This window comes from Panthera leo, chromosome A2 (genome assembly GCF_018350215.1).
Source record: "Panthera leo isolate Ple1 chromosome A2, P.leo_Ple1_pat1.1, whole genome shotgun sequence".
Taxonomy (NCBI): Eukaryota; Metazoa; Chordata; class Mammalia; order Carnivora; family Felidae; genus Panthera; species Panthera leo.
In genome coordinates this window covers 80,487,595-80,499,650 of record NC_056680.1, presented here as the reverse complement: position 1 = coordinate 80,499,650, position 12,056 = coordinate 80,487,595, and the positions used below count along the sequence as shown (strand labels likewise).

The 12,056-nt window shown below is 37.8% G+C and overlaps 1 protein-coding gene across 4 annotated transcripts in view; it reads right to left on the bottom strand.

The window, feature by feature from the left end:
* FBXL13 (F-box and leucine rich repeat protein 13) overlaps positions 1-12,056 on the bottom strand; it is a 209,275-nt gene that overhangs the window by 111,457 nt on the left and 85,762 nt on the right. For all 4 annotated transcript variants that reach the window (XM_042916087.1, XM_042916105.1, XM_042916095.1 and 1 more), the window contains one exon: positions 10,280-10,412. In XM_042916087.1, the coding sequence (XP_042772021.1) occupies positions 10,280-10,412 (133 nt within the window). The remainder of the gene's footprint in view (positions 1-10,279; positions 10,413-12,056) is intronic.

Below are 12,056 nucleotides of genomic sequence, written 5' to 3'. Positions count from 1 at the left end.
GAAATACCTGGAGACAAACCCCATCAGCTTGTGTTTTGATAGTTAGCTATACTATTACAAAAATAAAATGAAAAGAATATATACATATCCTTTACAATACCACTTTTTTCGGGATACCTGGCTGGCCCAGTCAGTTGAGCAACTCTTAATCTCAGCTCAGGTCGTGATCTCACAGTTCATGGGTTCGAGCCCACGGTGGGCTCTGCACTGACAGTGCAGAGCCTGCTTGGGATTCGGTCTCTGTCCCTGACCCTGACCCACTCTTTCTCTCTCTCTCTCTCTCTCTCTCTCTCTCTCTCTCTCTCTCTCTCAAAATAAATAAACTTAAAAAAAATTTTTAAACTTTTTCCTTTTTATAGACATTTCCTTTTCACTCTGAGTTGAATACATTTTCATTCTTCTATCAAGGTATTCCTACAAAGTTTAGCAACTGGTCTCATTTGATCCTTGCACAAAAGCATAGAAGATAGTATATGACAAATAGTTTCTTTCATATACAAATAGTATATGACAAATAGTTTCTTAAGCACCTACTAGATGCCATACACTGTGCTAAAAGCTTCACATATTCTACTTCTAATTCTCAACAAGATCCCTTTGAGGGAGGTAATACTATCTGTCTTTTCTAGATGAGGAATCCAAAGCTTGGAGTTTAGGTAGCTTGGATAACGTCACAGAGCTGGTGGGTGACAGAGCCAGCATTCAGGTCCATCTAAGCCCTGGCTGCCGGGCAGGTGTGCAGAGCACTCTCACAGTCACTGTTGGCCACGGCTGCCTCACATCAGAACCTGCAGAATCAGACCCCAGAAGAGGAATAGGTACCAGGAAAGTTAAGCCTTTTTGTCCAGAAACACCCATGAGGGCAGCTGGCAGGAGAGAGTCTTTGGCCCAAGTCATTTAGTACACATCAGAAACCAAGAGAATGGGATGCTGGAAGAATTGCTGGAGCTAATGGTTCAGGGAAGGACCCTAGATTATGAGGTTCTAACCACACTGCCCATTTTACCAGTGGTTGGAATTAGGGGGAGAGACTTATGCATACTTGGGTCTCAATGCAAATCTTCACCTTACTGTTCAATCTGTTACCAGAGTGTGAACGTTCATGAACACTCAGAATAGTAAGGACACAAGACCTGAAACAGCCAAGATGTGACGGTGGAAAAAGCCTGAGTGGGACCTCAGTAGGAGACCAAGTCAAGTGGTAGGGACACAAGGGTTCTGGGAGGAAGAAAAAAAAAGAGATTAAATCCGATTCAGAGAAAGGACCCAAGTTACTCTCTGGTTCAATTTTTGGAGGCTAGTTGGTGATTTGATTGGTTGATTTTTATCTACAGTGTCACCCTCCAGGTCTAATTGGAAATAAAGCGCTAGCAATGCATAGAAATTGATCCAGACCATCCAAAAGTAAGTTAGAGTTGTTAGTATCTTCCAGGACTGAAACTGAAGTACATTTTTGAAAGCTTAGGATTTGCCCCTTCTCTGTATCAGAGTTTATACTTTTCAGGGAAGTAATAGTTGGTCAATGATGGAATGAACAATTAGGTACATCCCCTTCTGCCAATTTCTTGATAGTTTAATAACTTGCCTTTGAAACTGCCTTCTGTTCAATAGATGATGAGGGTCAGGAGATTTTAAAAAAATAAGTATATTTTGTGGCAGTCAAAAATATAATAATCCTGAGAACTACATATTTGAACATACATGTTTAAATGTCACTTGGCTATTTATCCAAATGTTACTTGAGTATTTGGATAAATACTCAAGTTTTGTTTTGTTTTGTTTGTTTTAACTTTCCTGCTAGTCCTGAAATTCCCTAATTTTTCTGAAGTAAGATTCACTTCAAGCTGAGGTCTCTTGAGTCCTAAGTCTGAGTCAGCTCAGACCTACTGCCTGGTTATTTGGGAAAGATATTTAACATTAACCAGTTCAGAGTTTTCATTTACTAATCATTCATCCTCTGGAGCTTTATGCCCTATGTCAACTAACACCTGTTTCTGAAAAATCTGTTTCTCCTGCTCTGGCAAATAGAAGCAATTCAGTACTAAGAATCTACTTGCCTAAATTCTATGAGACATCGAGGCTCCTTTCTTCAGGAGGTGTGGGGTATTGGTGTGTACAGGAAGATGTCATATGTGACTAACAAATCCGTATCAATGCTAGAATGAATAAGAACAACACGAACGTGGCAGGCAGACTGGAAAATTACTTCATAATCCTGTTCAAAAAAATGTCAATATTGTATCTCATAAATTCTAGAAGCATAAAAATGCAACTCCAAGGATATCCACAAGTCAAAGCTTCTTCCAGACTGCTCTAATCTTGCGGTCATTGAGTGAGTGGAGAAAAATTAGGGATGGCTCCTCATCCCTAATATATCTGTTTTACTCCAGCACAACAACACAACTGCTGAACTTAAAAATCACTTGTGGGGGCGCCTGGGTGGCTCAGTTGGTTAAGTGTCCGACTTCGGCTCAGGTCATGATCTAGCGGGTTCATGAGTTCAAGCCCCATGTCGGGCTTTGTGCTGACCGCTCAGAGCCTGGAGCCTGCTTCAGATTCTGTGTCTCCCTCTCTCTCTGCCCTCCCCTGCTAGTGTTGTGTCTCTCTCTGTCTCAAAAATAAACACTAAAAAAAAAACAATCACTTGTGTACCCTTGCCAAACATTTGCTAAAGTGTTTTAGCATATACTCTGCACACTTGATTGTCACAATATTAAAGCAAGCATTTTCTCCCCTGCCTTCATCTGCCTTTTAAACATTTTAAGATAACAATTTAAAGCTAATTTTATTATAGAGTTTTTGCAGACCAGGATTTTGTACAACTCTTGTGGCCATTCAGCCAAACAGCTCAAATAATCAGCCAGTATTTATCTTCAGTGTAACAGTCAGAAAGTCAAACTTCTTGCCAAAAATGTGTGTAATTCTAGACACACCAACAGACTAACCTTAGCTGGGGGGAAAAATTGAAAAGCTGAAACATCTCTGAGGTTGGGTTTTATTTAATCTTTGATACACTCGAGGTAGCTGGAATTAAAACTGATTTTATTAAGTAATCCTTAACAAATTGAAAATATCACAAAGATGAGATAAGCATTACATTTACTTCCTTAGAAAATTAAGGTCTACTCAGGCTTTCATGTTTAATTTTTTCCATGATAAAGGCATTTTTACCAAGAATTACACTTCTAGATAAATACTAAGTTAAAAAAAAATTTTTAAGTTTATTTCTTTATTTTGGGAGTGAGCAAGCATGAGCTGGGGAGGGACGGAGAGACAAGGAGAATCAGAAGCAGGCTCTGCGCACTGCCAGCACAGAACCCAATGTGGGGCTTTATCTCACAAAAAGTGAGATCATGACCTGAGCCAAAATCAAGAGTCTGCCACTTAACTGACTGAGCCACTCAGGTGCCTTAATACTAAATTTTTTTCTAATTTTTTTTTTTACATTTATTTATTTTTGAGAGACAGAGCACAAGTTGGGGAGGGACACACACACAGAGAGAGAGAAAGAGAGAGAGAGAGAGAGAGAGAGAGAGAGAGAGAGAATCCAAAGCAGGCTCCAGGTTTCGAGCTGTCAGCACAGAGCCTGTTGTGGGGCTCAAACTCACAAACTGTGAGATCATGACCTGAGCTGAAGTCAGATGCTTAACTGACTGAGCCACCCAGGCACCCCTTAGTACTAAATATTTTTAAGTAGACAACAAAATATCAAAAAACTTAAGACAGGGGGCCCAGGGTGGCTCAGTCAGTTAGGCATCTCTTGATTTCAGCTCAGGTCATGATCTCACTTTTCATGAGATCGAGCTTCACATTGCCTCTGTGCTGACAGCACGGAGCCTGCTTGGGATTCTCTCTCTCTCTGCCCCTCCCCTACTCACTTGCTCTCCCTCTCTCTCTCTCTTTCTCTCTCTCTCTTTGTCTCTCTCTCTTTCTCTCTCAAATAAACTAACTTAAAAAAAAACCCTTAAGACAATATTTTTGGCTCTCTTAGACCTCAGATAAAATATAAACTAAGGTCCACGTATCTATATATATGATACAATAAATGAAATACATATGACATATAGAAGACATTGTTATCTGATGTAATGAACATATGCCCATTGTACAGTATAGAATTTTCATTTTTTGGCCCTCTCTGTATTTTCCACACAAGTTGCAATTTCATGTTGCCCATTTCATCTCCATCCCAAACTTCCCAGTGGACTTTGTGCATAGGCATCAGGAAAAGTGTTTATGTGGAAACATGTTAAAAAAAAATCCAGGGAAGATTATAGCCATATATGCCAACATTTTAAAAGAATATAAACCTCAAATCAATAAGCTTAACCTTCCACCTTAAGAAACTAAAAAAGAAGAGCAAGCAAAACCCAATGCAAGCAGGATAATAAAGATGGGAGCGGGGATAAAATAGAAAATAGAAAACCAATAGAATCAATAAAAATCAAAGCTGATGTTTAAAAATCATGTTCATAGCAGCATTATTTCACAATAGCCAAAAAGTGGAAGGAACTTGTGTCTACTGATGGATGAGTAGATAAACAAAATGTGGTTAAGAACATCTAATGGAGTATTTTTCTTTCTTTTTTTTTTTCAATATGAAATTTATTGTGAAATTGGTTTCCATACAACACCCAGTGCTCATCCCAACAGGTGCCTTCCTCAATACCCATCATCCACCCTCCATTCCCTCCCACCCCCCATAAACCCTCAGTTCGTTCTCAGTTTTTAGGAGTCTCTTATGTTTTGGCTCCCTCCCTCTCTAACCATTTTTTTTCCTTCCCCTCCCCCATGGTCTTCTGTTAAGTTTCTCAGGATCCACATAGGAGTGAAAACATGGAATCTGTCCTTCTCTATATACTTATTTCACTTAGCATAACACTCTCCAGTTCCATCCACGTTGCTACAAGAGGCCATATTTCATTCTTTCTCATTGCCATGTAGTATTCCATTGTGTATATAAACCACAATTTCTTTATTCATCAGTTGATGGACATTTAGGCTCTTTCCATAATTTGGCTATTGTTGAGAGTGCTGCTATAAACATTGGGGTACAAGTGCCCCTATGCATCAGTACTCCTGTATCCCTTGGATAAATTCCTAGCAGTGCTACTGCTGGGTCATAGGGTAGGTCTATTTTTAATTTTTTGAGGAACCTCCACACTGTTTTCCAGAGCGGTTGCACCAGTTTGCATTCCCGCCAACAGTGCAAGAGGGTTTCCGTTTCTCCACATCCTCTCCAGCATCTATAGTCTCCTGTTTTGTTCATTTTGGCCACTCTGACTGGCATGAGGTGATATCTGAGTGTGGTTTTGATTTGTATTTCCCTGATGAGGAGCGACGTTGAGCATCTTTTCATGTGCCTGTTGGCCATCCGGATGTCTTCTTTAGAGAAGTGTCTATTCATGTTTTCTGCCCATTTCTTCACTGGATTATTTGTTTTTTGGGTGTGGAGTTTGGTGAGCTCTTTATAGATTTTGGATACCAGCCCTTTGTCCGATATGTCATTTGCAAATATCTTTTCCCATTCCGTTGGTTGCCTTTTAGTTTTGTTGATTGTTTCCTTTGCAGTGCAGAAGCTTTTTATCTTCATGAGGTTCCGATAGTTCATTTTGCTTTAATTCCCTTTCCTTTGATGTCTCAAGTAAGAAATTGCTGCGGCTGAGGTCAGAGAGGTTTTTCCCTGTTTTCTCCTCTAGGGTTTTGATGGTTTCCTGTCTCACATTCAGGTCCTTTATCCTAATGGAGTATTTTTCACTCTTAAAAAAGAGAGAGATTCAGATATGAGCCTCCACATGGGTGAAACTTGCAGACATGATGCTAAGTGAAAGAAACCAGGCTCAAAAGAGCAGATATTGTATGATTCTACTTATATGAGGTAGCCAAATCCATAGAGAAATAAAGTATAATGGTGCTTGCCATGGGTTGGTAGTAGGGAGAAATGGGGAGTTCATATTTCATGGTTCAGAATTTCAGTTTTGCAACTGAAAAAAAAAACTTGGAAAAGTTCGGGAGGTGGATGGTGATGATGGTTCCACAACAATATGAAGGCACAGAACTGTACACTTAAAATGGTTAAAATGGCAACTTTCATGTTAAGTATATTTTTCTACAACAAAAAAAGAACTAAAAGTTGGTTATTTGAAATGATCAACAAAATTAACAAACCTGTAGCTAGACTGACCAAGAAAAACAAGAGGGAAGATGAAAATTTCTAAAATTGCAAATGAAAATGATGCATTACTGCTTACTTCAAGGTATAAAAAGGATTATAAGAGAATTCTATGCACAATTATGCCTCAACAGATTGGTTTACCTACATGGAATTGGCAAATTCCTAGGAACACACAAGCTATCAAACTTGACTCAGGAAGAAACATAAAATCTGAATACATCTCTAACAAATAGGTATATTAAATCAGCAATCAAAACACCTCCAACAAAGAAAAACCTAGGGCCAGATGGCTTCAGTGGCAAATTCCACCAAACATTTAAAGAATAATTAACACCAATCCTTCTCAAACTCTTCGAAGATGTGGAAAAGGAGAAAATAGCTCCTAACTCATTCTGCGAAGCCAGTATTACCCCGATAACAAAGCCAGGCAAAGACGTCACAAGAAAGGGAAACTATAGGCCAATATTCCTTTTAAATATAGATGTGAAAATCCTCAACAAAGTATTAGCAAAGAAAATACAGCAGCATGGTGAAAGGATTATACACCATGAATAAGTGAGATTGGTCCCAGGAAAGTGAAGGTGGTTCAACATATAAAAATCAATCAATGTGATAGCAACATATTAATAGAATGAAGAAAAAATCTCGGTGAAAAACCATTTGACAAAACTCAACACCCTTTTATGATTAAAAAAAAAAAAAGACTTGGAATGAAAGCTTCCAGAGATATGTGCCCTGCCATTTGTCAGAAACTCACCCCAGTGTTCAACCACCATTGCCAACATGAAAATCTTAGGTCAAACCAAAACATTAAATGTTGCCATCTCGAGTCCATTTTCTTCCTTCAAAAAAGAGATGTATTTAATAGTACATTTTTCTGGGGACAGAGAGTGAGTTTGGGTGGCTAGCACATTTTTTAAGTTTTATTTAAATTCCGGTTAACATACAGCATGATATTAGATTCAGGTGTATAATACAGTGATTCAACAATTCCACGCAATGCCCAGTGCTCATCACAACAAGTGCACTCCTTAATTCCCATCACCTGTTTAACACAATCCCTCCACTTACCTCCCCTCTGGTAACCATCAGTTTGTTCTCTATAGTTTAGAGTCTATTCTTAGTGTACCTCTTTCTTTCTTTCTTTTTTTTTTCTTTGCTTGTTTTGTTTCTTGAATTTCACATGAGTGAAATCATAAGGTATTTATCTTTCTGTGACTTCTTTCACTTAGCATAGTACTCTCTGGTTCCAACCATATCGTTGCAAATGGAAAGATTTCATTCTCTTTTATGGTTGAGTAAAATTCCATTGTATACATACTACTTCTTTGTCCATTCATCAGTCGATGGACACTTAGGTTTTTCCATAATTTGGCTATTGTAGATAATGCTATAAACTGGATGGCTAGCACATTAAGGCTTACAATTATTTTAACTCTTTATTACTAATAAAGTAATAAATTCATTCAAGATAGCAGACTAAGCCCATATTTCAGCTTTCCTCTCCTACCCAAATTCTGAGAAATGATTTTTTTTTTCAAAAATCTGTAATATCTCTGGAAAACAAAACAGGAATGATATTGGTGGATCAGAAATTAATAGTTCCTAAAATTCCAAAGGCAGACATGACCAGACTGAATGAGGAACAAACAGAACATGGCTGCTGTAAAAAAAGGAACAGCATTATATCTCTATAAAGAGTGTATCCCAGAAATAAAAGATATAATAATAACACTATTCTCATTAAAAACATGAAAAAAGGAGTCAAGAATAAGACAATATGGCTCCATATCCCTGCTACTGGGAGAAAAAAAAAAGGAGAAATAAAAGATATAAGACTAGGAATGAATGGAAATAAATGATCTGCCTGTAAAACCCAAAAGAATCAACTGACAAACTGTTAAAACCAAGAAGACACTTTAATATGTAATCAAATACAATAACATAAAAACTATAGCTTTTTTCAGTATCAGCAACCAGTCAGAATTATCCCATTTGGTATATTTTATTTACTTTTCTATTTAAAATAATCTATATTTATTATTTTTCTATTTAAAAAAAATTACAGATACACTTGAAACTCTTTGTGAACCTTTTCCCCATTTCATTCAACTCTGTCCACCTCAAGAGATAACCACTATCTTGCATTTGGAGTTTTCCTTCCCATGCATGCTTTTTACATTTTCCTTAAATATGTATTATTGAAATTATTTCAAAAGGTAAAGTATATATTATTTTGCACATTGAAAACTTGTATGCAAATGGTATTAGATTATCTATGTCATTCTGCAACTTGCTTTCCCTCATATATCTCTAGACTCATGTTGAGTATGTTGGTATTTACATGTTTATGGCTTTCTTTCTCATTATCTGAAATCAGTATGAATGTACACTTTTCTAAATATGTTTTTTCTCTCATTTCCAGAAATATATAAGGAAGCTGAAATGCACCTTAAAAAACAAATGGGTTGGGGTGCCTGAGTGGCTTAGTCATTGAGTGTCTGACTCTTGTTTTCAACTCAGGTCATAACCTCATGGTTTGTGGGTTCATGCCATTAGCACAGAGTTTGCTGGGTATTCTCTCTCTCTTTCTGTCTGCCCCTCCCCCACTCACATACTCTCTCTCTTTCAAAATAAATAAATATATATGTTAATGCAATGGACTGAATGTGCCCCTTGGCCAAATTCACATGTTGAAATCCTAGCCCCCTGTGTGATGGTATTAGGAGGTAGGGCCTTCAGGACATAATTAGGGTAGAGCTTTCATGAATAGGATTAGTGCCTTTATAAAAGGAACCCCAGAGATCTCTCTCTCTCTCCTTCTCTCTGCCATGTGAGGACACAAAAAGATGACAACCATCTATGACCTAGAAGAGGGTCTCTCTAGACCTGATCTTGGACATCCAGCTTCCAGACTGTGGGAAATAAGTTTCTGGTGTCTACGAGACTTTATTATGACAGCTCAAACTGACTAAGGCAATTAAATACACATGTCACAGTGAAAGTACAAAGCAGCTGGGAGAAAATTGGAAATAACCTCAATATCCATCAAGAGGAAGAAAGTTAAATTATGCTACATCCACAGTATGGAAAATGAGTTTAACGATTTAAAAATAATTTAGTAGTTCTATATAGACTGACATGGAAAAATTTTCAGGATATAAAAGAAAATATAAAACAATATGATCCATTGCATATTAAAATTTTTAATTGTGTATTTTTAATCACATATATGTAAATGTATTTTAGAAAAACAGAAAACTAGGGTGCCTGGGTGGTTCAGTTGGTTAAGCACCCAACTTCAGCTCAGGATATGATCTTGTGGTTTGTGGGTCCACATTGGGCTCTGTGCTTGCAGCTGGGAGCCTGGAGCCTGCTTCAGATTCTGTGCCCCGTCTCTCTCTGCCCCTCCCCCACTTGTGCTCTGTCTCTCTCAAAAATAAAATAAAAACATTTTAAACAATTTAAAAAAAGAACAGAAAACTAATACCATTGAATACCTTTGAGTAAGTTAATGGGTTTGAGGGAGATACAGGAAGGTTTTTTGCTTTTTACTGTCTATTGTTAGAATTTTTAAATTGATAATATATTCTTATATTGTATTTTTTTTTAGTAGATGAATTGAAGATACATAGATAGACAAATGCTAGACCAAAAAAAAGTGGTCAGTAAGAATGGACAAAGGACCAGAGCACCTGGGTCTCTCAGTCAGTTAAGTGTCTGACTCTTGGTTTCAGTTCAGGTCATGATTTCATTATTTTGTGAGTTCGAGCCCCATGTTGGGCTCTTGTGCTGGCAGCATGGAGCCTGCTTGAGATTCTCTCTCTCCCTCTCTCTCTCTCTCTGCTCCTACCCTGCTCACATTGCCTCCATCTCTCTCAAAATAAATAAACTTAAAAAAATAAGAATGGACAAAGGACCAACTCCCAGATCATACAATCCATTAAGAGTTGACTATATTATAAGCATTTTAAATGTTTTTAATTGGCATTCTTATGGCCTAAGACCATAACTGAAGTGTCCATTTTATTTTATATTTTTCTTTATATTTGTTTAATTAAAAAACATAAAAGCAAGACAAAGAGTTGTAATGAACATACTCACTGACAGATCTCAAGGTTTTCAAGCGGAGAATACAACCACGAAAATTCAAACGCAGCACGTTTAGACGCCACCTTTGCAAAGTAGACACTATATATTTACCTGTGATGATGTTTTTTACTGTGGAAAAATCAATCTAAAAAGGATAAACAAAAGACGTTAAGAAGTGAGAAAGATCTTTTGCATGTAAAAATTTTTAATATTTTTAAAGCACCAAGCAACATTTCTTCACCACATCTCTCATTTTTTCATTTCTTTGTTTTCATGGTCATTCTGGAGTTTAATTACAAACACATTTTTTTTGTTCATGGTCATTCCCAGGTTTAATTGCAAACAGATTCCAAATGTCCAGTCCAGGTCGACAGCTGGGAGGACAAGAGTCTCACATCTACCCCACAACAGAGTTGATTGTCTTGGAGTGACCTGGATAGCCCCCCATCACCCCAAGTGAGCCCCAAGCCTGCTTCAGTGTCAATGAACTCATCCTGGGTTCATTATTAATGTATGCCTGCTTCTTTATTCATGAGCACAGACTATGTGTTAAGTTCTTGACTATGGAAAAGACAATTCAGAGCGAGAGATTTATAGTGGCCTTTTCATAACTCATAATTTGGAGGAGGGAGGTCTGGAGAGAAGGAAAGAGGACTGACTGTACCTGGCTGATTGCATGTAAAATTGAAGAGCACAGAGGTTTATGTGAGTGCTGAGTGATGAGGGCTGGTTGACAATAACATTGATATCATAGTATTAATAATGTCTTTCAGCTACAAGATTAAGTTTATGAACTTCCAATTTCTCACTGCCTTCTGAACACAGCTATTCTTTGTGCTAAAATGTTTGTTTTAGCTGTGCCACATTTGAGCACTCCAAAATGAAGGCAAAACTAATAGAAGATGAAGGCAAACGTAGAATTGCAGAAAGAGAAATGTGCTGAACATAAAGCCTTCCTACCCAGGCTTTGTTCTTCACTGACATGTGCTCAGATTTTCTCTGACTTAACCTATTGAGAAGTGCTAGTTTTTTCTGCCAGGGCAGAAGTGCTAGCTTTTTCTGCCAGGCTTCTGCAGGATTTGTCCTGATCTTAATGTCATATATATTCTTTCTCTTTCCAATCATTTGGATTCTTTTTTTTTTTCTTTCCTAATTCTTTACAGGTTTTCCAAAGAAAAAAGTAACATTCCCCAATCTGTCACATAAGAAAGAGATTTATTACTTTAAACCATTGATTCTCAAAGTATGGTCCTGGGACCAACAGCATCAGCATCACCCTTGAACTTGGAAATACTAATTCTCAAGCCCCACCCCAGACCTACTGAGTTAGAGACTCTGGGTTGGCAACCAGCAATCTGTTTTAACAATCCCTTCAGATAATTCTGATGCATTCTGAAGTTTGAGCATCACTGCCTTAAACTAAAAATAAACCTAAGGCAGGAATATTAAATTTGGTAGCTAAGATGGATTAGCCGAGACAGAAGCACATTTTCTTCTTGCCATTGTTGCACAAGGTGAGAGTGGAAGCCAAGTGAAGCCAAGAATGGAATGTCAAGAGGTTGACTTGATTTATGAGTGGTACCTGTCAGCCCCTCTTAGTTTCTTCGTTTAAGGTTTAGAATTTATGTGGAATGGTTCCAGCCACCTATTCATAGGTCGGTCTGAGCACATGATGTTATAAGTCTTCTGATCACTAGCAGTTAAGGAGGGGTGGTAAAGTCATCTACTAACTGGACATTAGGTGACAGGGAAGATGTTGCCACCATAACACTAGTTGACAGCATAAATT